This window comes from Choloepus didactylus, chromosome 12 (assembly GCF_015220235.1).
Source record: "Choloepus didactylus isolate mChoDid1 chromosome 12, mChoDid1.pri, whole genome shotgun sequence".
Taxonomy (NCBI): Eukaryota; Metazoa; Chordata; class Mammalia; order Pilosa; family Megalonychidae; genus Choloepus; species Choloepus didactylus.
In genome coordinates, this window is record NC_051318.1 from 26,781,122 (window position 1) to 26,808,984 (window position 27,863).

At 33.7% G+C, this 27,863-nt stretch overlaps 1 protein-coding gene across 1 annotated transcript in view; it reads right to left on the bottom strand.

Moving 5' to 3' along the window:
* The window catches only part of MYO16 (myosin XVI), a 580,757-nt gene that overhangs the window by 270,597 nt on the left and 282,297 nt on the right, over positions 1-27,863 (bottom strand). The window contains exons 13-16 of the mRNA XM_037800457.1: positions 25,000-25,127; positions 19,707-19,812; positions 13,624-13,741; positions 1,621-1,768 (exon numbers count right to left, since the gene is read on the bottom strand). Of these exons, the coding sequence (XP_037656385.1) occupies positions 1,621-1,768; positions 13,624-13,741; positions 19,707-19,812; positions 25,000-25,127 (500 nt within the window). The remainder of the gene's footprint in view (positions 1-1,620; positions 1,769-13,623; positions 13,742-19,706; positions 19,813-24,999; positions 25,128-27,863) is intronic.

Here is a 27,863-nt window from a genome sequence, read left to right on the forward strand (position 1 = left end):
ACATATTCTGAATCTTCCCATTTCTTACCATCTCCACTGCTGCTACCCTTATCAATTCCATCATTACTTCTTGACTACCATATGAGTTGCTTAAGCCCTTGCAGACTTAGAGCCATCTTTAAAGTGGAAATTGATTCATGCCCCTCCCATACTCAGAACCTTCCAATGGCTTTAAATCAAACTCAAATAAAACCCAAATGTCTGACCATGACTGTCCTTTTCATTTTATCTCTATTCTCCTCCCTCTTGCTCAGGCAACTTTGGTTACACTGGTCCTCATGCTTTTCCTAAAAAACACCAGGCTTGATCCCTCAGAGCCACTGTACTTGTTCCATCTGGCTTGAAAACTCTGATTAGCTCTTTCAGGTTCTGCTTATCAGTCATCACCTGAAAGAAGCTCTCCCTAATTAACCTACCCAAAACACTACAGCCACCACCATCTCTGTTACCTAACCCTGATTTACTTTTCATCATAGCACTTTCCACTACGATTAACCTGTCTATTATGTGTCTCCTCCACTAGAACAAAATCTCTTCTTTCCAATCGACACAACAAACTAGAGAGGACCTGTGTAAATGGCTCTCTGCATGCCTGAACAAGCCTGAGTGTGTATGCACAATAGGGGAGACATGAGGTGGCATGAGCTGCCAAACTTGTTTTCTCAACCATCATCTTGGGGCTTAAGCACTGTCTTGACTGTAAGCAGGAGAATGGAGCAACCCCCCTGCCTGTTTCTTTTTCTTCTGTAGTATACGTTAATATTTCTCACAAAAGCTGTTTTAAAATTATGCAAACTCACACAATTATTCTTGAATCCTATAACAAAGACCCAATAAACTATATATCAGGCACCCAGAGATGTCTAAAGGAAACCCATATGGTATTCTAGAGTATACTTCTCTCACCCTCTGGCCATTCAATTCATTAGTGAGTTTGGATAAGCCTGTCCAGTTCTCTCTTTCTTCCTTCTCCCATGAAACTTCTCTTTGAATGGGATTTAATCCTTTTATCCCCTGTTTTTAGTTCTCATCCCAACCCCAATCTGGACCAATCCTTGTAGGGGGACACATTAACTCAGGCCATTGGAAGAAATGCACAAGTTGAGAAAACATTCTTCAGTTCATTATCTTCACAACCCTTTACCCTCCACCATCCTAATTTTAACACAAATGCTTTCTTCCTCCGAAGCACAAAATCAGCCCCTTCCTTATGTTTTCATCTTAATCCATTATGTAACCTCATCTGTTATTAATGAATAATAATTACTCAAAATTTCCTGTTATTTCAAAAGACTACCAAAGATTGGGCATGCATAGCTAATGTTAAATCCAAAGTAACCAGAAGGAATAGAAAACATTATAAATGAACTAATCTTTTTAGTCTGATCTAAAAAGTAGGAAAGTAAATACACAAGTTTATACATAAATACAAAAATTCACCTAAGCAATCAGTAAATGGTTATAACAAAGTTACATGAATGATTCTAACCTGACAGTATCTAACTATTCTCTTTCAGTCACCATTTCTTCTCTGTAAAATAGAAGGGAAATTTAAGGCCAATAAATTGCAATCACAATTTGTAAGCATTTCTGTTAGACAGAAAATACTTAGTCACTTACCGATGTGCAGATAAATTATTAAGGTAAAGTCCATGCTTTTCTTCAGCAGATAACCCATCCATCAACAAATAGAAGATGAGAAAATTGCTCTGGCTGAGAGGTTGTGAAACAAGACGAGACTTCTCTAGCATATATGTATAAATTCTGGCTGATTTAAATTAAAAAAAATAAAAGTGATTCTGTTAAATGGCATTATTAGTTTCATTTCCATAAATTTACACACATTAATTAATGACAATGGATAATGCAGCTTTCTTTCTAATGCATAACTTTTTGGTATACATATAATTTGAAACAAGACTTCCACTTGAAAGAAGTATCTGACCTTCTCCATTAATGTCCCACAATTTGAAAGTAGCAGCTGTGTTGCTGTGTTCTATTAATGAAGAGTAAAGTGTAAAGTGGTCTGCTGTCAAACACTAAAAAGCTTCACTAGGGACCAGGTCAGAATTGAATATGCACACTCTTTCTTTTTTTTAAATTCAGTTTTTTATTGAGATATATTCACTTACCATACAATCATCTACAGTGTACAATCACTTGTTCACAGTACCATCATATAGTTGTGTATTCATCCCACAATCAATTTCTAAACATTTTCATTGCTCCAAAAAAAGATAAGAATAAGAATAAAAATAAAAGTTTAAAAGAACACCCAAAACATTCCATCCCCCCATCCCACCCTATTTTTCATTTACTTTTTGTCCCCATTTTTCTACTCATCTGTCGATACATTGGAAAAAGGGAGTGTGAGCCAGGTTTTCACAATCACACAGTCACACCGTGTAAGCTGAGTAGTTATAGAATCGTCTTCAAGAATCAAGGTTACTGGGTTGCAGTTCAACATTTCAGTGTATTAGCCATTGCAGTACACTAAAGACTAAAAAAGTATAACTATATAGCACATAAGAATACACTCCAGAGTGACATCTCGACTCCATTTAAAGTCTCTCAGCCACTGAAACTCTATTTTGTTTCATTTTGCTTCCCCTTTTTGGTAGAGAAGATTTTCTCAAACCCACGATGCCAGGTCCAGGCTTATCACCAGGAGTCATGTCCCATGTTGCCAGGGAGATTTACACTTCTGGAAGTCATATACCATGTAGTGGGGAGGGCAGTGGGTTTACCTGCTAAGTAGGCTTAGAGAAAGAGAGGCCACACCTGGTGCCCACTCTTTTAAGGTCTAGGGATATATAGAGTGCTTGCTTATTGCTAGAAACACTGGGAGAAACCCATTTCAGCAGAGCCAAATATGACTTGAATTTATGTGGATGCAATTTAATATCTAGAATATAGTTTAGGAAAATGTCAAGACCTATATTGAAATCATACGAAGGAGTTAAAACATGGGTTATAACTTAGTAGCAGATAATGAAACAAATACTTGAACAATAAAGTTTATAACCCAGTTATAGAGACAGATGATGTGGCTATGAAGTGACATCTGACAATGTGATTAGTGTCACATCATCTTATTTTATCACTACAGCACATGTATACTAGCAAGACTAATACCTAATTAGTCTCAGTGTTGTGGTCCTCTGCCTTCAAAAGATTACAAAAGAAAGCAAAATAAATAATTTATGTAATTAATACATGTTTTTGAAACTTACTTCAAGGCAGCAGGACAATGCCAAATGGATGCAATATGGAAATCACATCCCTGATTTTGCCTTGGAGCTTAGGACTGGCATTATAGAAACCAGTGTTAATTCAAGTTTATGTTGCATGTTTGCATGATGGAAATTTTACTGCTTCCGGTGCATAAACATTATTATTATTTGGACTTAAGTTCTTCTTATTATTAATGGTCACTGAGCAGTGATGTATTTGAATTTCAAATGCAAATATGAATTACTGTAGTTTTCCACTTTGAAGCAAGAATCCATAATCAATCTTTTTTTGGACTAAAGGGATAATTGCTTTTACGAAGGCAGAAGGATTTAATTATTTCCTACATTTGAACTACAAATAGCATCTTATGAAATGAATCTGCTAATAATTATACTACAGTCTGACCTTCAAAAACAAAAATGTGTCTTCTTATACTCTCATTTACCCAATTTTGGTTTCATACATCAAATCTACTTGAACACTGCAAATCCACTATTTCCATTTGTCTCTTGTTAATTTAGTAAGTGGTCAGTTGAGCCAAATAATCAGAATAGATATCAGTACTATGAAAAAAGTCAAAATTAATACCATTTACTGAGCAATTAGAAAAGGGGTCACAAGTATATAAATAAAGGATCTTTCAAAATATCCCTTTAATTAATGGCTCAAAAGTAGTGCTAAGTGTGTGTGTGTGTGTGTGCGCGCGCACGCACATCCACATGTAGTTTCTTTTCTATTCCTCCATTGGTTTTTAATCAGGCTTTAATTAAGGTCTTAATTATTAAATTTCTTTTTGTTTTTACTCTTTATACAAACTTTTTGCTGAAATACTTTCCATTATGCTTTCTTCGGATTGACAATATTGATAGTAAAAGTAATCTACTTCTCAAGGGAATATTATTTTTTGAATATTTTAAAAATCTATACACATATGGAATGAACTGCCACAATTGCTCCCTCCTATTTTTTTCTAGTCATCAACTGAAGAAATACTAGGTGAGAGTGGAGAGTTGGGTGGATGACTCATGAGAACCCTGCTCCTGTACTCAGAGAAAGAGCTGACAAGTCTACCCACTTGTCCCCAAAATATATAAGCTTTATTTAAAGCAATGTTCAAACTAATCAAATTCCACACCCTACAGTGACTCTGAAACTCTTCATCTAAATTTAAGAACAATATAATCAGTAATCATCCTAGTTATCTCATCTCCAACAGTGAGTAAAATTGCTATGTATTAGCAGGCCTCTGATCAGTAGAACTTTGAAAACATATCTTGAAGAAGCATTTAGATGGAAGAAAACACAAAGCCACCCAAAACTCGAACTGCCTCATAACTCTAATACTCTTCCAAATGGAGAAAATGCAGGCCTTTTGGTTGTGACTCAAATGGAACTATAAACAGCAGAAAGAAAGTGATTGGATTCTAAGTTAAAGATGTTTGGGGGCTCATTCATGTAAGTGTCCACCCACAGAAAATAAGTTTCTGCTTAGTGATGTTTTTTACTTCTCAAGATTTGTATGGTTTAAAATACATTTTTACATAAAAATATTCTTGATTAGAAATACACTTGTGATCCTCTATCCAGATACCTCTATAGGAATACATATTTTTAAAAATGATTTGGTGCTGTCAAGATATGTTCATAGATTGTATTTTGCAAAATAAATACAGTAAAATATTTTATAGATCTATATCAATTTTTATTCAATATGAAATGGAGTGGAGGAAAGTAAACTTCCTTATTCCTCAAGAAAGAAAAATGTCCACCTTCATTGTTCTTCCCCCTGACCTCTGAATCCCAACACCCATTCTCATCCTGCCCATTCAGTTATAGACATATGACCAGTTAGGACCTCTTCCCAGAAAGCCGCAACATGGCTTCAATTAGCAATCACCAAACAGCATCCTATTGGTTAATTAATTGAGGCAAATATTCCTCTCTCTTCACACTTCTGCATTTCTTTTTACTTCATTATTCATGATCAGGTGTGATGTGTGTGTGAAAAAGCCTCAGCCAGAAATGAAAAGTTCAAATTCTACTTCTGAATCTGACATTCAAAAGTAGTAGACCCTTTGAACAATGGCCAATCTCCACACTCCACTTCATTTCACTTTCTCCATCCATAGGGTGTGCAGGAGAAGATACAAATGTCCCCGGCTTCTTATATAGGGCTCCAAAAAGATTGTAGCTATCATTTTAAAGCACCTCCTGTGTAAAAGGCACTGTCAGGTGCTTTTCAGACACGACCTCATTTAAATTCTGCTGCAGGTATTTTCTTACTAAAAACAAACTGGCTTTACCTCCAAAGCCCAGGCTATTTCCACTAAAAGATGCTTCTCCTCAAATCAGATAAAATAAATTAGAGCACCCTGAAACTCTTAAAAGAATGTGCAATTAAGATTATAACACTAAGGATAATTGACGATGCTGGTAATGAAGTTGATGACTGTGTTCTGGTTTGTTTATTTAAAATCAAGATTTGAAAAAACACAAGACAAACCTTAATGGATTTTCTATTTCATTTGTCTTAACTCTAAGGTTTAAGTTTCCTAAGGAGGAAACATAATCTTGACATATTTATTGGAATATTTCTCTGATTGTTATTAAATTTCATTTCCACTTAAATAGATTCAGATGTCTTCAGAGTGCAGAAAAGACAGAGCTAAATATTCTCCACTTTCCACACCTGGACGCTGGCTCCCTCCTCTCTTCGTCATCCTTCCAGCATATTTCTGATTTGCCCATCCCCATGTTTACATGGAGTAGACTAAGCATGTAGAACATAGTTCATAGTTCTATTATTAGCATAAACAAATTGCAACTATGTAGAAAAATTGGATCTAATTTTAAAAAAATAATGTAGAATTAAATATTGAGAATTTTTCCATATATTATATTTTACAAGCTCAATAAAATATGTGCTCTTTGTTAGCATGAATGACTTCATGATCACTTTACATAGTTTCCTCCCTAAAATGAATTTCCTACTGCTTCACTTTATTGGTATTTTATATTCCTTATATTCGTCAGTTCAATAAATACTTAATGAGTGTTTAGGACTAGCCAGTACAAACAAGATCTCTGCCATTTATGGACTTATATCCTGGTAGGAGAAACAGACAACAACTAATGAGACAAATAATTAAAAGGATAATTTCAGGTTATGAAAAGTGCTGTGAAGGAATAAGCAAGGAGATGTGATGGAGTGTAAATGACGCTTGGATTGAGGGGTGCTTTAGAAAGAGTGGTTTGGGGAATGTTTCTCGAAGAGGTGACATCTGAAATGAGACTTGTAAGATGAGAGTGACTTGGTCATGCCGGGAGACAAGGGATGAGGTTTCCAGCAGAAGCCTCGGCATCAGGAAAGTCTTGATATATTTAAGGAATTTAAAGCAGGCCAGTGTGCCTGGAGAACAATGGATAGGAGGAGGAGGGATATGAGAAGACACTGAAGAGCTAGGCAAGGATGGGGCCTCATTGGCTGTGAAAAGAATGTTATTCCAAAAAGAACTGAGAGTCATTTCTGGGTTTAAGCAAAGGAATGACAGACTTGAATTTAAATTTTAAGGAGATCAACCAAGTGGCTATACAAATTGAGAGGGGAAATATCTGAAGCCTAATCACATGCCTGACACTTAGTGATGGTTGATTTAACCTTGTGTTGAGCTACCAAAGAATATTATCCTTTTAGTAACAATAGTATGTTTAAAAAAAAAAAAAAAAAGGCTTTTTTTTTTCCTTTCCAGGTCACATTTTGCCCAGTAAAATAGAAAGGAAGAATTTTAAAGTTTTCTGCCTATCCTGTTTCATATTTTTATATCTTTCATTATGTTAAATATGAAATTATTTTATGTTACTTATGAGTGGCTATAAGAATAGTTTCCCTTCAAACACACGCACGTACGCACGCGCACACACACACACACACACACACACACACACACACACGGCATAACCTAAAATTTGAGGAATACTGAACAAGGGAATAAATTTCACCTTCTCATTAGGCTGTCATCAGGGCATAGGATTCTGGCCCCTGAATATGTTTTTCTATCATCTCTTTTACATCATCTCTTCTATGCCATCATATATACTCTTTAGTTCCCATATATAAACCATCTGCAGGTCCCTGAACTTGCCACATCTGTCCTCCTCTAGGTCTTGACTCTGGCTGGTGGAAAAGTCTCTTTACTATCCCTACTTCTCGTGTCTGCCTGATGATTCCTATTTCTTTTCAAAGTCTCCTGCAAACATTTTCTTTGCAAAGATTTCTGTTAACTACTCACAGGTGCCTTTCTTTCTACTCTTCATCCATAGTTTGTATATACTATGATTTTTATCAAATTATATTCAGCCTTTAGATGCACTGAACTGTTTTGTGCACTAGATTGATACATCCTCGAAGGCTGAACTTTTTTTTCCCATTCATATTTTTACTTCCTATATGTGTAATAGTGTGTGGATTATAACAGCACCCAATAAATATAAATTGAATTAAAAAATTGCTCCTACATGTGTGATCTACTTTTATCTTTTGTTCAAAATGGTGTCTGTTTCTGAATACTACTTAGTTGCTTACTACAATTCTCATATGGACCAGAGTGTGTTCAGTTTGATTTTCATTGTATCAAACTTGAGGATGGTGATGCAGCACTGAATGTAGCCATGTGAAGATATTACTGCAGAAGCTGGAGAGATTGCTTTAGCTAGTAGGGTACAGGGTGTTTGTATTATTTTAAGATGCCTTCAAATGTTTAACTTTTCTGATTACATAGGTGTGTGCATGTATATATGAAAAGTCTCATAACTAAGTTTTCAGAAGTCATGAATATGCGTGAAATATTCCATATAAATTTCAATGGGAAGAAAATGTTCTTTCTACAATCTATACAGTATCATTTGTTTTTCAAAGAATTTCAGATATCCATGTTTTCTCCCTTTCAGCCAATTTTAAGAAGACTAGGAGTAACCATTTTAGTAGTATCTAGGAACTAACTTAATTTGTTCTGCTCCTCTTAAAGCTTCCTTTAAAATATATTTCTTGTTTCTTTCACATTAAATAATTTAAAAACTATTTATAATCTACTTAAAATTATTTGTAAGATACTACTGAGCTTCAAGCCAGATTCTGGCAATATTCACCTGAGAGAGCCTATTTCTTGGACTTCTAGGCAAGCTTTTTTTGAGATGAAAGTCAAGAATATTGGGAGTGATGGAAAGGAAATGGAGCTAAACATGAATGAGCCAGCATACTTAAATACTCTTTCAGTGATATGACTCATCTCAGTGATAAATCCTGGGAGAGCCTGAATGGATTTAAAAATGTAATTAATATTTGTTTATACTGAGTTATAAATTATCAAATGACAAGGCAGGCAAAGTAAGATGGTATTTTTGGCCACACTGAAAAAAGGTGTAGTTTAGTCCCCAAAACTTCAGACAAAATGCTTCCAAAGATTTTGAAGTTCTAGCTGGCATTCTTCATGTTAGATGTCTGATACTTTCCAAATCTCCAGCTTAACTTTTATTATTAAAAGTGTACCACTGCAACATTAAACAGTTAGGAAAAGCATAAGAAATCTTAACTGGTCTCCGTATTCATATTATTTCTAAAAATCTTTCATAATTTCCATTATAGAGACATTCTTCAGGGTTCAAGAAAGAGCCCTTCTCCAAATGATGAGAAATGGAGACTAAATTTTGAAATGAAAGTAAAAGTAAAAGTTGTTAAGTGATTTAAAGAGCAATAGTAACACATTCAACACTCAAAAGAACCCTAATAAGGGACAATGATTATCCCAGCATACAGAAGAGAAAATGAGGCATAGAAAAGTTAAGTGACTTTCCATAGGCCATAGACCTAGGTATTTTGGCTCTACAAATTGTGCTCTTGTTCACTTCATACGAGGGCCAAGTACTTAGAAGCCCACAAATATTTTTCTTTTGATCAAGCTGAATATATTGGTGATATTGATGGATTTGGCTCTCTACACATTCTGAATGTAATAAAGACATGCCCTTAATGACTCGCAATTTCTATCAGTCCTTAACAAGTGAGTTTTATAGGAAAGAGCAAGAAAAGGAAAAAAAAAAATCACAGAAAGAGACCATACCCTACCCCAAGCTCACTGTACTGACAGTAAAACTCTGTGTTTCCTGGGATGTGGTGAACTTTTAAGTCCGTTGTTCAGTTTTTAGTGAATAGCATTTCCTTCAATAATAAATATTCCAGAAGATGAGATCACTTTATTACTTGAAAAATATCTGTGTATTAGTTACGATTTACCCTGGGTAAATGGAATGGTTCAATTTTGAAAATTTACCTGCCAAATGAGATTTGGGATATGGTAAGAACTATGATCTACTCACAACCTATCTTAGCTAAATGAAGAGGTTTATAATAACATATTTTGATGCTCAAAATCACTTTTCTCAGCACCCAGTTTTTATGCTTTTCATAGTAAGGGGGAGCTATGTTGAACCACTTAATCTTCTCTTACAAGAGTGAGAAAGGACCAACTTCAAAAGTACATTATTTCCAATTAAATGAAACAGTTCTGAAAGGAACACAGGAGAGCATGAAGCCCAATCTTCTAATTTTATAGTTGGGAAAAATAATTTTCCAGGGTCATTCAAAACAATTGCTAGGCTGAGATTCAAGTCCAGAAGTCCTCCTTCCGCTATAACATATCACTTTGCGTTAAGATTACTTTGTGACTTGATTTGTAGTTCCTAAGAAGCAGTGTCAGCAAATTAAAATATTAAAGAGCCAACTGAGAAGGTCACGTGTTTTTGAAGATTCCTGTACAAAAAAGTGATTAGCTGAGGAAAAAACTGATTTATTCTACTTCATCTATTTGTGCCTGTTCTGTTAAGATATTGCTTTGTGTACTATGTCCAAAATTTGCAATATATACTAAAATGAATTAGAGATTTTATATTTTTGTTAACTTAAAGACAAAGTTTGGTCTTGAGCAGAACCATAAACACTGATAATTTAAGGAAATTTAGACCACCATAAATTATAAAATAAACCTGTAAACTACATTTACTTGACCTAGTTCGAGGTACTCCAATTTGATTAACTATTTTAATGAACACTTAAAAATTCAGAACGCTTTTTTGAAAATGTTGTGATGACTCAGTTCTCTTTAAAAGCTGTGTGAAGTACTTTACGTTAACACCTCTTTAATTTTTCTTTCAAAAAATGCAGATGAAATTATTCAAAAACATCCCATTGACTTAAAGCTTCTTAAAGTGCTCATTGCCTATTTTGGTGAGGCAGGGTAGGAAGAGTGATGATGATGCTCTTTATTAAACTGAAAATAATTTTGAAAAACAAGGCTGAAACATTAGGTCTCATATTAGTCTCATATTCTCTCTGTTTATTTATGCTAAAAGTCACCAAGCAACAAGTAAATGCTTTGATTTCACTCTGCTAGCCATCCAAATATCAAATCAAGAGTTAACAGAGCACTTCATACTTGGATTTAGAGAAGGTTTAGTTAGGCAGCACCTTTCAGTATCTAGTCCAAGTGTCCTGTGTAAAGTAGGAATAATTTCAGCACTCTGGGTGTCTGTTCTTTCATCCTACTTGAATATATCCATCACTTGGTGACAGAGTACATTGTAATCATAAGGAAGTTAAGACGGAAAGTTCTTGTGATTTAAGTGAAGATGTCTCTTCTCTGAAATGTCTTCCAACTCTCTATCATATGCAAAATATATCTTTGTACTCAAGACTTTTTCCAGGTGGTAGCAAAAATCTTCAGATATATGAAGGAACTTGTCATATTTCCCCTAAATCTTTTCTTTTTCAGTTTAGACATTTTTCATTTCCTTAACTCTTACTCAAAGGGTATGGTGCTTGAAATTTCATTCTTTTGATAAACGTTCTAGGAAGGTATTCCTTTAATTTTTCTTCTTAAATACAGGACACAAAGAACAGAATTCCCCAGTCTGACCCCATCAAAATACAATGGGGTCTTACCATCTGTATTCGAGGTATTACACTTCTACTAACGCAGGCTCAAATAGCAATGGCTTTTCTTTTCTTTTTAGCAGTTGTATCACTCTTCATTAAAAATACCATAAAAACAATCACCAAATAATTTGGCCAGATTTTTAAAAGGACACAGCATGAAGCTACCAAACAAACAACGCAGGCGACTGGAACTGAAGAGTATTAATTAGGAGAACAGAATGAGTAGAAAAGCAGTGTGCAATGTGGAGAAAACAGTGGAGCCTGCCTGGATCATTGCTATTTTAATAACAGAAGAATAAACTAAGTTATACACAATGCTGGAATTATAATGAGCTTATGTTAATAGTTCCTTAATGATTCAGATGGCATTTCAGGACCTTGAAGTAGTTCAGGTTCATCTTCATGAATATTTATTTTTATTGTGTCACAGTATGTTGCCTGTAGGAGCTGCATGAGAAGTATTAGTGGATTTGATTATGCTGAAGATGGCTGGGACTGTGTGTTAATAGAGATTGCTGATTAACAGAATTCTAGACAAGTTGGTCTCTACTGTAGCATTTTCCAGTTGTTTTTTATATGTGCACATAATTATTTTCTAAATCAAGATTCCTGAAGAAGAGAACATATATATGTTAACTGCTATTCATTCAAAAAATGAAAAATTAGTAAATGGATAATACCTTCAGAAGTCAGTTATTGCATTCTCGCCTTAGTATGAGGAAAACTGAACCCAGAAAAAAAAAAAAAAAAAAAGGCACGCTAATGACATATCAGGTGAGCTACTTCTCTGCTGCATCAATTGTCCAAAAATGCCCGATGCCTGTCTTACTTGGGGTTGGGCTAGAACAGGGTTTCTCAAATGTGAGTAAACATGTGAATCATCTGGGAATCTTGTTAAAATGCAAAGTACCAATTAAGAGGTCTGGTTTGGGCCTGAGATCCTGCATTTCTAACAGCTCCCAAAGGATACCAATACTGCTAGTTCTTGGGCCACACTTTTGAGTGGTAAGGGTTAGAATACACAGCTGAGGACTGCCTGAGCTTCCTACCCTGGGGCACTTCCTATCCATCCAGCTAGTAAGGCCACAGCCCAGTTGCCACTGAAAACTCAGAGCAAAAACTGTGCTCACAATCAAAGAGGTAAGATTAGGTCTTGTATCTTTTTCCTTGGCGGAGCATTCTTACTTGGATGTTCTATAAAGTCAAGATGTGAACACTAGAGTTTCACCAGATATCTGTACTAAGAAATCCTCCTAAAAGTATAGACCTTCAAGAAGAACTTCAGATCATGGATTTGGGGGGGTGGGGGGGGGACTTCCTTATTACAGAATTGAAGCCTCTAATTTCAACATTTAAATTATTTTTTTCTCACCCTTTTCATGCATGTGTTTTAAATAAAATTTCATTTAGAAAAAAATATGTCTTTGACAAACTCACTGCAAAATACACCTGTTTTGTTTCTAGGTTATAGTCATCATTAATTTTTATTTCCTGAGGGAAAGATAGGGTAACTTGACAAAAGAGAAATAAAATTGAGCCCTTTCAAAAACCACTTGTAATTAGCATAAGTTTACCTGCTGACAGCTGTTACAAAAGTTTCTAAAATAGTATACTCCTTCAAGCAGATCAGGCATTCCACCAAGAACACATTTATATCATTAATGTGATTGGATAATTTGTTTCGATTGGAAAGATGTAGAATCCTATGTAAATTTTAAGTTGAATTTGAAATAAGGCGTTTTCATAAAGTGCATATTAAGTATTTAAATCAAGTGAGAAATGGATTCATGTGAGTTTAGTTTGGTGATTGTTTTGATGTTTTGATTTGTTTTAATTCATTCAAATTATGGATTCAGTTTTATTTAAAATAGATTTCAATGTGTGTTTTGTGAAGAAATTATATACTGAAGTTAGAATTCATTTAAATTGAGTATTTGAGTCAGTTTCTAGGTTCAGCAAGCCTGGTTCATTTCCGCAAATTTTGGTGTTTGCTTGTTTCACTAGGGTATAGGTTAGACAATAATCATCTTTAGAGGTTCACCTTGCAAATCAGAATATTTTTAAATTCACAATAATTTTAGAACTCATAACCTGACATCACACACACACACACACACACACAGTGGTATGCCTGAGTCTTGATACTTGTTGTAAGCAACAAGTGTGGGATTCTAATTATTTAAATATTCAAGAATTATCATCAGAAGTTTATAAAGACATCCATAATGAAGAAATGGATTTTATCATTCCTGCTTTGTTTTATATTTATTTTCTCTCCATAGTGTGCCTATTTAAAATGTGATGGAGATTTGCTTTCCTGTCATTCCCATACTTCTGTCAGTGTTTCTCTGCCCCCTTGTGGTGCTGCATGAGAACTCCATTTCAGTTACTTTTATACTTACCTCCAGTCAAATATTTTTTTCTCTCACAGAACTGTAATTCAAAATACTTAATGAAGCAACTGGACAAATCATTAAGAGTTGTCTTGGCATGTCCAAAAGCTTCTAAGATGCACATGACCTGTAACACAAGAAGAAAATTTGAAATACTCATTTTTTAAAAATAAAATCGGGAAATAATAGCACATAAAGGGAATATTGTTATCTAAAAGGTATAACGTCATATTGAATTTTTAAGTTTACTTTTTTTTCAACTGCAAACTACTAAAGACCTATATTTCAAGGTTTGGCTAATGATATTAAAATACTTATATACAAAGTATTTCTCTTTACTTCACTATACTCTCCCGTGTAATGATGAAGATTGTCTTAAAAACAAACCCTCAAATATCTGCAATTTAAAAAACAACAACAACAAAAAACCTGAATAGAACACTAGAAGAGCTTTTGCTCTTCTTTTGTGGGAGAGTGGGGTTGAGGGGGTGGGTATCAGAGTTACCAGAAGCGATAGTCAGAATTTTTAACATTGATTTATACCTTTCTTCTTAAATCTTTATTTACTTTCCATGCATATGCTCTTCAACCTGATCCTCTACTTAACCTTCCTGCTACTCTGCTTATTGCCCCAGACAGTTTTTCTCTACAACAAAGACACGGATAATTACCCCACTGTTTCTCCTTGCAACAACTTTGTTTCAGAGGTGGGGCTTATGTGACTTTGAAAAAGACCATTAATAAGGCTCCTCAGATCAACCATGGGAGCCGAAATTCTTTCTTAGCATTTTTTCTTAAGCATTGACTACTGGGGGAAAAAAAAAAAAAAAAGCTCTTTTTTTCCTGCATCAATTGATTGAGCCTGTGATAAGATGCTGACCAATTAATTCTCCAAGTGTGAAAACCTGGGAAGACCAAAAGTTTTTTCCTATCTTTCAAGACAGGGATATGTCCAAGGTAGTTTCCACATTGGCCATGGAAGGAGCACAATAATACATTTTTGATGTATTGGGCTTTCCCTTTTCCTTACAATTAATGGTGACAGTATCGTTTTATTTTAGTTTTTTGAGAATTTTATTCTAAACTAAAAAAAAAATCTTTGATCCTACATTTTTATTTTCTGGCAACTGTTATACTAAGGCAATCAATTTACCCAGAAGAAGTTTTAATTGTCAAAGATTATAAAACAATGCTTTGATGCTAACCACAAAGTGCTAAAAGCTGTAATTCTAATGAAATATGCTAAAACATCTGTCCTAGAAGCTTGTAATTTTGGAGAGAAACACATTTTAAATCTTTAGAAAAATCCTCTGAGTTAGGCCTCTATAATAACAATTTTATAGATGATAAATGTGAATTGAAAGCAGTGATAACAGAAAGGCTTTTTAAAAAGTAATTTTGGCTAATATTTATAAAGCTATTATGTTTTTTGCTTCTTTCCTAATAATTTACCTTAAATATATAGTGATATACATAAATGGAATAGTGTGATTATATATAATTTCAAACATTTGTAATATTATATTTCACAATTGTTTAAAAATTCATGAAATAATTAGGAATTTTTTAAATATTTGGGCTTCTAGTAATCTTGGTGTTTTATATGAAATAAAGCAATTTTTTATTAATATCATTGTTATTACTATTGCAAAAAGTACATAAAAAGTAATTATTGACATGAACCCAAAACAGCAAGTACAGGGTAATGGTTAAATGCATGTGCTTTGTTGTGAGAGGCAGCTGGTTCCACATCCTGGCTCTGCTAATGTCAAGTTTATGATCTTGAGGAAGTTTCTTAAACACTCTTAAGCCTCTTTTTTCCTCTATTCTAACATAGGAACAATTCCTTCAGTGATTGTCCATTTCAGGTGTATGACATACATAGTTTGATCCTGGTACATTCAACGTATAACAATTATTATGTTTATTATTGTTAATAATAAAAAAAAATTACATTGTGCCTGCTTTGTGTCAGGCATTCATTCTAAAGTGACTAGATATTATAATATATAATAGATCACATTTGCATTTTATTATTTATCAATATATAATAAACATATGCACATGAATACATGTGTATATATGTGATTTTCCTCTTATGTTGACTAATAATCTCCATTTTACAAAGAGGGAAACAAGCACAAAGAGATTAAATAACTTTCCTAAGGCCAAGAGACTGTAAATGATGGACTGAAATTTGAATCTAGGCACTCTGGCTGCAAAACTGGTGCATTAAATCACTGCATTATATGGCTCTTATTGCCTGATTAATAATAAACACATAGAAGGCATAAACACAATATAAAGCTAAAGTTATTTAATAAAATATAAAAATTCACATGACATTCTTTCATTTTCCACTGCCAGTCTATCTTCAAGATTAAAATATTAGTAGAACTCTGAAATAACCAGAGAGGTTTGTCTTTTTATCTCTAATTAGCCCCTTGGCCTCAAAAGGAGGACTAAACATTTAAAAAGAACTACTGAGAAAATACAAAACTGAAATTATTCCACCACTCACCTCCACTTTAATACAAAATAATCAGAATGTTGTACAGGGATACAATTTAAAATATAAATATAGGTGAAGGAAATGAAGTATATACATTTATATACTTATATACATCAATACTTAGTAAAAGTTTTGCTGGCATGATTTTGCCCTTTTATATTGTATGGTATTTTTTTTTCCTATAAAATTTCAATAGTTATGCCATTAAAAATTATGCACAATTATCAAGTAGTAATAATCTGTTGCACTTCCTAAAAGTAAAAACATGTGGCCTTATCATAAAAAAAAAATAGCTTATTCAAGTTGAGCCCATCACTGTTTTGTGAAAGAAGTTGCTCAATAAATGTTTGTTTAAGTGATTTGAACAGAATTGAATTTTTCTTGAAGTTAAAACTCATTTGGACCAGAAATGGTGAGAAATCCCAGACAGCTTCTTTCCAAAACATGATTTTCTTCTTCCAATAAATCTAATGCCATGGAAAATCCCCTGCTTTCAAAGTTTGAAATTCAAAAATCAGGATTATAAACAACGTCATCCCTTGTGAACTGATCTGAGCTGTTCTGAAACTCTTTAAGGGGAACAAAAACTGTACAATAATTGGATCACATTGCAAAGGCAGAATGTGAACCCAAGCAGGTTTTGTAGGATAGGACAAGTGGATTATTGGATTAAAATTTGTAAACATCAGGGTTGTGAGTACCTTAGAAATAGATGTATTACCCTCATATAATTATTTAAAAAGCAGCTCTTAACCTCAATGCCAGACTCACCTTTACTTTCCGGAAATTAACTAAATATCTTTCTTGTCCTTCACAGTTCCTACCCCTCTTCACAGAAATCTCTTATCATGCTAGCGAGAAACCTACAAACCTCGTCATTTTGGTCTTTTGCTCCCCGCACTTTTTTGAGATTAATCTTTAATTTTGACAATGATGCCTTTGATGCAAACCACAAGATGGATTTTCTCCACTCCTCAGTCCCTGTAGGATGCTATGCTGAAGATGATCCCAATATGCCATTACTTTTATTTCTCTCTACTGTTCTTTGACTCTATATTCTTTGGTAACTGATGATCAGAATCATTTCCTAATGACTGTTTTTCTCTCATACTATATTAGAATCTGGGGCAAAGTTGTCATCTCAACAATGGAGGATACCACACGTGTGTTTAATAACCATTTGCTCCATCTGCCAGCAGTAGTGCTTGCCTGCCTATGTGATATCCTGGACTGATATTCATAACCTATTGTGGCTACACTCTCTTTCTAATTCAACTAACCCTCTTCTTTCCATTCAGGGTCACTTAATAAATGTTCCACTCATCTTATCTTGCCCTGAACTTCAAACCTTCTACTAACTAGCTCCATATAACAAGGATGCTCTTTTCTGTTCATTTCCTTAATAAGATTTTTTTTTTTTAATCTAGGAAATACCCAACTCCTAAATATACTTCATTTTACTGATCCCCTGATTTACAGTCAATTCATAAATTTATCCAATGCTGGTTTTAATTCTTGTATACTTGGATGTTGTGCAAAAATTGTGGTTGGGAAATTTTCATGAATATTGTGGCCACAACAAGATACTCATATGTATGAAAATTTAAAGAGAAATTAAAAAAAAGGGTAATTGACATGAATTTTAAGCCATACTCAAACCTTATGAAATTAGATATCACTTATTTCTGAAATCTATTTTTGGTCATGAGAAATAAATAATGGAAAAAATGAATTATAAATAGCTTTGCTTGAAATTTGTATTGGATATTATAATTTTGACTCCCAGATGCTAATTGATTTACAAGAGTTACATCTACCCTATCTAAAGAAATACAACTTAGAATCCATTCTCTTCAGCCAAAATGGAAAGTCAATTTGCATTAAGTAATCTAGAATACATTTATAAATTCTGCATCCTGCTCTCTCTCAATGATCATTTTAATAAGTGATTGCTTTATTTTATAATTTAGAGGCTAGGCTATAGTTCCTTGTCAATAGAATTATTTCTATGAGTTTAACTTGAGTCTACATATATAGTTTATTGTTTTAAAAATGCTCATATCCTTAAGTGTCAGTAGTAAATATATTCAAATATTTGAACAAAGAGAACAGTTTGTTATTCTCCCCAGCTTGACCCCCAAATGCTAAATTATTTTGGGCTGTGCTGTAGTATTGTGAAAGTGCTTAATACATAGTTTGAGTTTAATAAATAGTTATGAATTAGTGTTAATGAACACATATAATACCACAGATATGTTGTAAAATTAATTTATTATACAGTCTCTATAAAAAGAAAAAAATCTCAAAAATCAAGCACAAGCTTGGGAATCTTATACCACATTTAATTCTTTAAGGACTTTCTAATTCAAAAGTAGAAAACATAAAATGATACTGAACTAATTATTAAACATAAATTCCTTTCATTTCTAAATGAAGAATCAGATAGTATAAATCGCCAGATATTCCAAAGTAAACACCACTGTGACAGCAATAACTCTACCCTGCAACAACTAGATAAAACACAATGAAAAAATAATAATAGCACTTTTTTCATTGTGTAATAGATTTCTAGATTTTTAACTTTTGAACTTTATAGTGGCATTGTTTTAGGAAATGATCTCACACCAGCTGTGTTAATTTCAATGTACAGACACAATTAAATACAAAATTCTATAGATGTACATACATCAGCATATACACCAAGAAAATTCTTAAGGAATTATCAGTACAAATATAAGACTGCATCCTTATATTTATAATACCTCACCTTGAAATAAGTGTCAGTAGAGAGCTTTATATGGGTACATCATGGCCTAAAATATTACATTATTTTTTTGTCAAAGAAAACAGTATAGTATATTTTTACATCATTTTTAAAATGTGATATATAGCAATGTTAATTTGTTTTTTTAGCAAAGCTTATATTCTTCTTGTGTATGTGTATAATTCACCATAATTTTAGATATAAATTTAATGGCTTCTTGACTGAGGTTATAATAAACAACTTTTTTGGACAATTGTGTCTCCCTACCCGTGGCCAAAACAATAAATCACCAGCGGGTACCTCTTTGAATAAAATGTAGTTTTATCACATGAAATTTTTGTCCTTTCTATCTTAGCTCCTAATAGGCCTTTTTTCTTTCTTCTTGATTCCTGGTGGTATTTTAGGTAGATGAAGTAGCAGAGTAAGATGTCTTCAAAAAGAAAGTCAAGTGTTACTGAGTGTAATTTAAAATCAATTTGGGGGTTGAAGGTTATCAGACCCAATCCTACCAAATGTACCAACACAAGGAAGTGGAACTTTTTATAAAAACAACAATCTCTAACTGCATTTTATTTTTCCAATCCAACTATTCAGAGCAAATATAAAATTATAGCATTTAAATTTTTGAATACATAAAGGAAAATAAAAGTTCACTTGAGCAGTATGAATTTATACCAGGCCTCAATCTTTTTTCCTTTATTTCCACAAACTGTGACTGAGTTGGGGCTATTATTATGTTCCTGTTCAACATCGTCCTTGACTTAACATATTCAACATACTCAATCACATATTTGCCAACCCAAACAAGAAACTTACATGTTTAAATTTGGACTCAAATAAACCCCTGCTGAGGCCAGATCTACAGGTTAAGTGTCTCATTATTTGTTTGCTGGCTTCGGACTTTCCAGATCCTCTTTCTCCACTAAGAGAAAACAGAGAGTGAAAATTCAAGTTTACTGTTTTGGAAAATACAGTAAAAAACATAAACAAAAACAAACTGAATTTACCAGAGATAATTCTCAGACACAAAGATGATGTTGGAATGACACAAGAGCTTTTAATGAGTTTATGTTATAATTTCAGTATTAGAATAATTCATTCAAAAATATTTAGTTAGTATATACTATGCCATGTGCCATACAGTGATATGGATGCTGGGATTATACATGAATATGATACAGCTTCTGCCATCAAATAATTCACAGTGTAGAACTACATAATGCAGGCGAATTTTAACACAGGCGCTAGAGTGAAAAGAAAGACATCGACTTGTCCTCAGTTTTTTATGTGAAAGTAAGTAAGGGAGGTGATCCCAAAGAGTGATGCATTATACTATATGTTATGCATTATACATATTTTCCACAAATACATGTTCAAGCTCTAAACTCTAGTCCTGTGGATGTGAAGCCACTTGTAAATAGGATCTTTGAAGATGTTATTGGTTCAGGTGAGGTCAAACTGAATCAGGTTGGGGTTTAATCCAACATGACTGGAGTCCTTAGAAACAGAGGAAATTTGGACACAGCAGGAGACAAAAGGAGACAGAAGGTCATGTGATGGAGGCAGAGACTGAGAGTTGGACTGCCGGCAAACCTGAATGCTATGGATTTTAGAGCAAGCATTATAGCATTATCCTATTGATACCTTGATTTTGGAAGTCTAGCCTCCCAAACTGTGAGATAATAAATTCCTGTTGTTTAAGCCATTGGTTATTTGTTACACAGTCTTGGCAAACTAAGACCCTGTGGGAAGTACATGGGGCAAAGAGTCAAGTGGCCCTGATCTTGGGAGAGTTGTTAACCTTTCTGAGACTTCCAGGAAAGACACTAAATCTTCCATGGAGAAGTGGTTAAATCTTTCTGAGATTTCCTGTTCTTATCTTTAAAAGGAGCAAAAAGTGCCTAGCTACTAAGACTAGTTTGTTAACAGTTGTCAGATGTGACTAGGTGAGTCAAGTGGCTGGCGTTCAAATCTAAGAGTGGATCCTTTCCCTTTTTATGTTACTTTCAATTCTGACATTCTACATTTTGTATTTTTCCTCAAACTAGACACAACCACCAACTAAAGTCGTTATTCATGACAACAATATTTTGATATTTCCTAGGCATACTTCATTCACTTACCTATCTATAAATAACAAGGATATCATGTACTTTTGGCCCTAGACAATATAGGGTTAACATAAATCAAATTCAATAACTACTCTATTGAAGAGTCCTAATATGGACAACTCCTAAACTATCCATATCTATCTGCAAAGAAAAAGTCCTTTAGCTGGTATTTTCTTAGGTTTCTGTTTTTGGAAGTGTGGCTCTAATGAATTTGATTAAGGCATATGTTCTAAAAAAGAGCTAAGGTGAAAATTAATTATTTTATTCAAGACTCAAGTAGTTAATGATTACTTCTACTCACCTCATCTCTGCTGACCTTAAATGTTTTAATAAGTTATTTAAAAAAAATCCTAGCAGGCACAGGAGAATAAGTTAGGGTGACCTGCACAAAACAAGGAGCTCATTTATGGGTTCAAAGACCTATGATTTCAACCTTCTAATTTCAGAACACGAACAGTCTAGGCCTTTCATGTGGAAATTTAATTTCCACAATTATATTCATTGTCCCAGCGATTCTATTACCCAGCAAAATAATTTAATGTCACACAAATTTTGTTTTTATAGAGATTTTTCTTGCATTAACTCAGGGTTCTCTCTTCAGAATACCACTTTCCAGTCTGAATGTTACTCATTCTTTCATATGTAATCAACTGAAGGCCTACTATGAGCCAGACTTTGTATCAGGCATCAGGGGTAAAGAGGCAAAAGGAGCTCTCTCCCTAAAGGAGTTTTCCGTCTACTAGGGATACTGTCAAGCAAATAGTAATTGTAAGCACCATAATTATCTATTAATTACAGAATTAATATATCGGAATAATGAAGATGGGCACATCAAGTAATGGGCACACAAGGAAAGGAGCAGCTACATATCCTGGAGAGAGTAGGAGATGAGAGTTGAGCTGATTCTTGGAGGAAGGGGTACCATAGAAGGCACCGTTTAGCCAACATTAAACATTCAAAAAATATTTTCTGAGAACCCACTAAGCAACCCAAAATAGGTGGTGAGGATACAGTCGTGAATAAGACAGGAAAGGTCTCTGCAAATATAAATACAAAGAGGCATAAGAGAATGCAGAGCTAATCTGGTGATATATGAATCCTTCTCTCTTCTCCCCACCATGGCACTCACAAAACATAGGTATAGGGGTAAGAGAAATAAACAATTTTTCTAATTTGCTAAAATCACATGAATTTTAACCATCTCAAAAAATCTTAAAACAGTCACATTTCATTTTTTAAACTTTGAGAACAATAAAAGGAAATAAAAGAAAAATGGGTTATGATAGGCTTGGCTCCATAAGACTACCAGGTTAAAACTACAAATTCTAGATCTGAAAATCTGAGTCTATGATTCAAACTAGAGATTAACCAAGAATTTTGGGTTGCACCAACCATGGACCCATATAAATTCTGTAACTTATTTAAACAGCCTTGTCTAATAAATCTGTACATTACAGAAGCAGGCTCTCTACTACTCATATCACATGTTATTTGATGTGTACAGTACTATAACTTTAGGCTTTCCCAGTCTACAGTTGAGAAGATGGAAATTTGCCACACACCTTTGAACAATTAATTAAACCATCTAGCAAGGCCTTCAGGAAATTAAAAGGTAGAATGCACTATGGTGGACTCCAAACTCTCAGTTATGGCCCAGGAAAAGGATCTTGAAATTATTAAAAAACTATTCCTGAAGATGAAGCCTAGTGTGCTGCCAGGGCCCAAAATTACCAACAAAATATGCGACCTTATCTGGGAGGACTTGGAAATAAAATTTTTAAGTTTCTGGCCAGGTACAAAGTTATGGGACATCCAAACCAGGGATATTTGTTTGGGGATTGATCCCCCAATTTTAAATTTTCCTTTGCAAATACTATTTTTGGGGCACAATAGATGCTCAATCAATCAATAAAAAACCACCCGTAAATAGTTTTAGTTGAATTTCAGATTTATTAATTTTAATATATTAGTATATATACAGAAAGCCATTTATCCATCCAAACAATCAAAGAGATGGAGAAGCTACATAAAAGCACACAATCTTGAAAGAAGAGATAGAATGACTAAAATAAGTCTGTGTTCACAGATCTGTTCTTATATTCTGGATTCCAGGACTAGGTGATACTAACTTGAAACTAGAATGAAGAATTCTTTTTTTCAGAACAGATAATTAATACATGGTATTAATGGCCTTTTAAAAAAAGTCCCAAAGGAATATTAGTTCTGCAGAATATTAGCAGATTCCACCGGAAAAGAAATTCCATGAACAAATACATGTGGAAACCGTTGAGTTAAACAAAGATAAACAGCTTTCTTTCAACAGGACTTTTCTAGACATTGTAAAAACTCTGTAACAGGCAGTTTCCAAAAGGACATGGATCCACTGGCCTCTCCTTTTCCTTACTTCAGAGCTCCACCAAGGACCAGTTCCTTTCAGAAGTGCTGAGAAACAGCAGGAGTGTTTTGCTTCGGAATTAAGTGGATTCAAAAGTATTTAGATAAATCCATGAATGTGTGACTATCATTTTGGGGAAGATGGGGATGAGTCTTGATAGTCCCCTTAGTTTTAGCAGCCAGAGGCTAGCCTGGCATTGGTATCTGTATAGAATAGTGTGATTACAACTCATTCAACCTCCAAACCTGACTACTGTATTCAAATCCAGAGTCACCATTTAGTAGTAATGAGATCCTGGAAAAATTAGTTACCCTCTCTAATACTCAGTCACCTGATATACAAAATAGGGATAACAACATCAACAACACACTACCAACAATAATAATACCTGTATCAGTGGGCTGGTAAGAAAACTAATGAGATAACATATCCAAAGCAACTAGTTGAGTGTTTGGCACATAGTAAGTACTATAATTGTCAACACAATTACATACTCCCCCAAATCTCCCTAGTTTACAATGCTTTTAAAGCAATTATTTAAGTTTACTTTTTTATCAAAGTAAGACCAGAAAACCCAATAGATAAAGTAGATAAATGCAGAGTTGCTTTGATTCAAGCACAGGTGGAGAATCACCCCTTAGTTCTGGTACTCTTCAGAACACAGTGTGAAGAAAACTGCTTGCTCACTATTTTGAAAACTGGAACCCTAGAAAGTCTGCAACCTATCAGTCTGATACTCCATGGAAGTTTTTACTGATTCAGTAATGTAAAGTACTTAAATAAATGTTTAAATGTTCAAATAATTCTTTTGGACTCTGTCCAGTTTCCCATGTTTACATTAATTTCACCTCACTTTAAGTTGCAGTGTGGGCAACTTTTATTTACATGTTCAATTTTCAACCAACACTATTAATAACTAAAGCAAAGCAATTTTAATTTCTTTAATTTTCAAAAACACATGCAGATTTTATTTAAATACCTAAATATTTTTTTTCAATCTCCCAGCAAGTACTATTATATACAATGATCACATTTCACCCCGCTACTTCTGATACACTTTTTGTCATAGAGAATTCATGCCACAATGTAGAACCTCCTTAGCATCCTGATAATTAAGAGCTAAAATAAAAAAACAAAACAAAACAAACATTTGGGTGCATAATTTTGGTGAAATATGTGCAAATGCAAAAGACCTGAAGCAGGGTAGAGATACATACATTTGTAAACTAAGAAAAAGTAAATTTTGGGCAGGATTGCATTTTGGAGAATAGTGCCTTGGTTTGCTAATCTTGGGTGTTTTTCTTTCTCCATGTTTTCTTAGTTTCAAAAGCAAAAACACTCTGGTTCTAGGTTTTAAATCTTCAAAATGAAATGAGTTTCAGATTAAGTTTATTGTTATTGATTCACCTACACTTGGGAATATTTCTAATAACAGTGATGTTTCTCTTTTGTAACGAGTCAAACATACTTATTGCAAGATAGAGTCAGTTTCAAACTGCTGAGAAAATAAACAGACATAAAACAATAAGAAACGAGAACACCTTTAGCACCAAGCTCCTGGGGCAAAGCTAAGAATCAGAGATGGGGCCGGGGTGGACTTTACCTTAGGATGAAACACTGAGGTCGCTGCTCCTGGAAAAGTTGGTGAAAGGCTCTCTCAGCACAAGAGAAAATGTGAGGAGGCAAAGAAGAACACAACTTCCCTGAGCTGCTAAAGTAAAGCTGTGAGACCTGGAAAATAGTTCAGCATAACAATAAATATCTCCATGAAAGCGATTCAGAAAGGCTTCATCTTATGACACGGTTGACTTATTTCCAAAGTGCAAAAATAAATAAATCTGAAAGAACTATCAAGCATTTGTAAAAGTATGCCGTCTCAGCACATCGCAAGAGTGACAAAAATGGAGGCTTCTATTTGATTCTTAACAGCTTGGTTCACAGGCTTCAAATGCTGTCTTTAAGAAAAACCAACTCACAAAACTTGAGTTTAATAAGTACCCACGAAGTTACCCAAAATTGTGGTAATTTATATCACATATAATTTCTCTCAGCAACATTTAATTTCAATAACATAAGATAGCATGGAGTTTTAGTTTGAATGTGAGAAGGCAGTAACAGCTGAAATGCATAAGAATTTGCAAACTTCTCAGTAAAATGGAAATGTAATTAATTTCAGTGAAAGGGTGATTTATAATGATTGCCAGTGCTAGTAATTTTAGTTGTCTTGAGTGTCTAGTGAAATTGGTTACTTTCAATTAAAAACTAAATGATAGGAATACTTCTGAGTCATGAACAAATAACAAACTCAATTTTTATTTACAAAATAACTGGACTGTATCTTTAAAGATGTCAAAGTCATGAAAGTGAAGAGAAGACTGAGAACTGCTCCAGACTGAAGGGGAATAAAGAGATATGATGATTCAATACAACATGTGATGTTGGCTTGGCTCTTTTGCTACTTGTGAATTATTGGGATAACAGGAAAAACTTGAATAAGGTCTGGACTGGATAAAAGCAATACATCAATATAATTATTAATTTCCTAATTTTAATGAGAATGTTCTTAATTGTAGGAAATACACAAGGTTGATGAGACAATATGCCAGCAATTTCTTTTTAAATGGTGGTGGTGGAGGGGTATATTATTTATTTGAAAATTTGCCATAAATTTGAAATTATTTAAAATTTAAAGGAAAAAGAACTACAGAAAGTGGAAAAATAATCCTCAACTGCAAGCAATAACTGGATGAAAGCTCAACAAACAAAAATTTGAATGGAATCAATCAGATATATAAAATTTCATTTATATAAAGTGCCAAACAGGTAAAGCTAATCTATGCTGTTAGAAATTAGGATAGGGGTGAGGTATTAGTGATCAGAAGTGAGAGGAGTGGAGTTTCTGGAGTGCCAGTATTGTTCTGGGTCTGCGTGCTAGTAAAATGCACTAATCTGTACCTTAGAATATGCGCACTTCCATATACAGTAAACTTCAATAAAAACTTTAAAAAGTCAAGGTCAGCTGTGGATGATTGTATTATATATGAATATATCTCAATAAAACTGTATTTTAAAAAAAGCCAAGGTCAGTAAAACTGGTGCAGAGACTAGAAAAACCAAATCACAAGAAGAGATTAAAGAACTCAGCGCAAGCCCACATATAGATGGGACTTGGCTATATGACAGAAGTGGCATCATTTAGTAGTAAAGGACAGTACTGAGGAAAGTGATCATCTGTATTTAAGGCAGTACAAATTGATCCTTATTTCACATTGCAGAGAGACTTAAGTCCCAAATATAAATAACAAATTCTAAAACATTCAAACAGATATATGGGATAATACATACTCTCATGATTTTGGGGTCAGGAAATAGGGTTCAAAAATATTAATTATGATGGGAAACGTGAAATTGGTTATATTAAGTTTAACAACTCCTTTTTTAATCATAAAAATGCTAAATATAATTAAAAGACAAGAAAAGATAGAGTGTAACAAATAATCAGAAGTTTAAATAGCTCCTACAAATCAATAAGAACTATTGGAAATAGAATAGAAAAGTAGGCAAAGAATATAACCTGAAAATAATGGAAAAACATAACAAAAGATGCAGAAACACTTTAGTAACCAAAGAAATGCCATTTCAAATAAGAATATGATATATTACACACAAAATACTGGGAAAATTATTAAAAAATAGTTTAATAGTAACAATACCTTCTAAACTTGAGGATATATGTTTGACAAGGAATATAATCTGTAGAAACTCACAAATAATTGACACAAAGGAACATGTAAAGCATTTTTTAGCACTCTTTCTACAAGCTGAAAATATAGAAATAATTTAAAAGCCTATCAGAGTATTAATGTATAAATAAAATTGATTGTATTTTAATACAATAAAATATTACAGGGCATTTAGAATAAATTAAGCCTGAGCCTTTCAAAATAGGAAATTTATGAAAACACAGCGGTTAATGAAGATAATTTATTAAAAGGGTATAGCTAATATGTTCTCTAAATTAATTTTAAGAATAGAAAACAATGGTATATGTGGTTTTTTAATGCACATGTACATACAGTAAACATATAAAAGATTGGATGAAAGGATAATAATTTCAGAATCCTGGTTATCACTGCAGATGAAATGAAATGGGCTGGTGTGGAGTTTTCTACCATATTTACAGCACAATATGTCATCTCATCTAAGAAAACATATAATGAAAACATACCATTATATTCTATACTACTCAGAAAATAAATGTGTAATTAAATGAGGACACTGTTTTCTTATCACATCTTAAAACCTGCATCACAATTTCAAGGGCATATGTGAAAAAATAGTCTATTTTTTCATTTAAAATTTTTTTTTGAAGTGATCTGAAACAAATACAAGCAGTGGGTTTGCAATTGTCTATAATACTGTGCTTGAATGTTTTGTATTTTTATTATTTCAGAATTTAAAATGAAT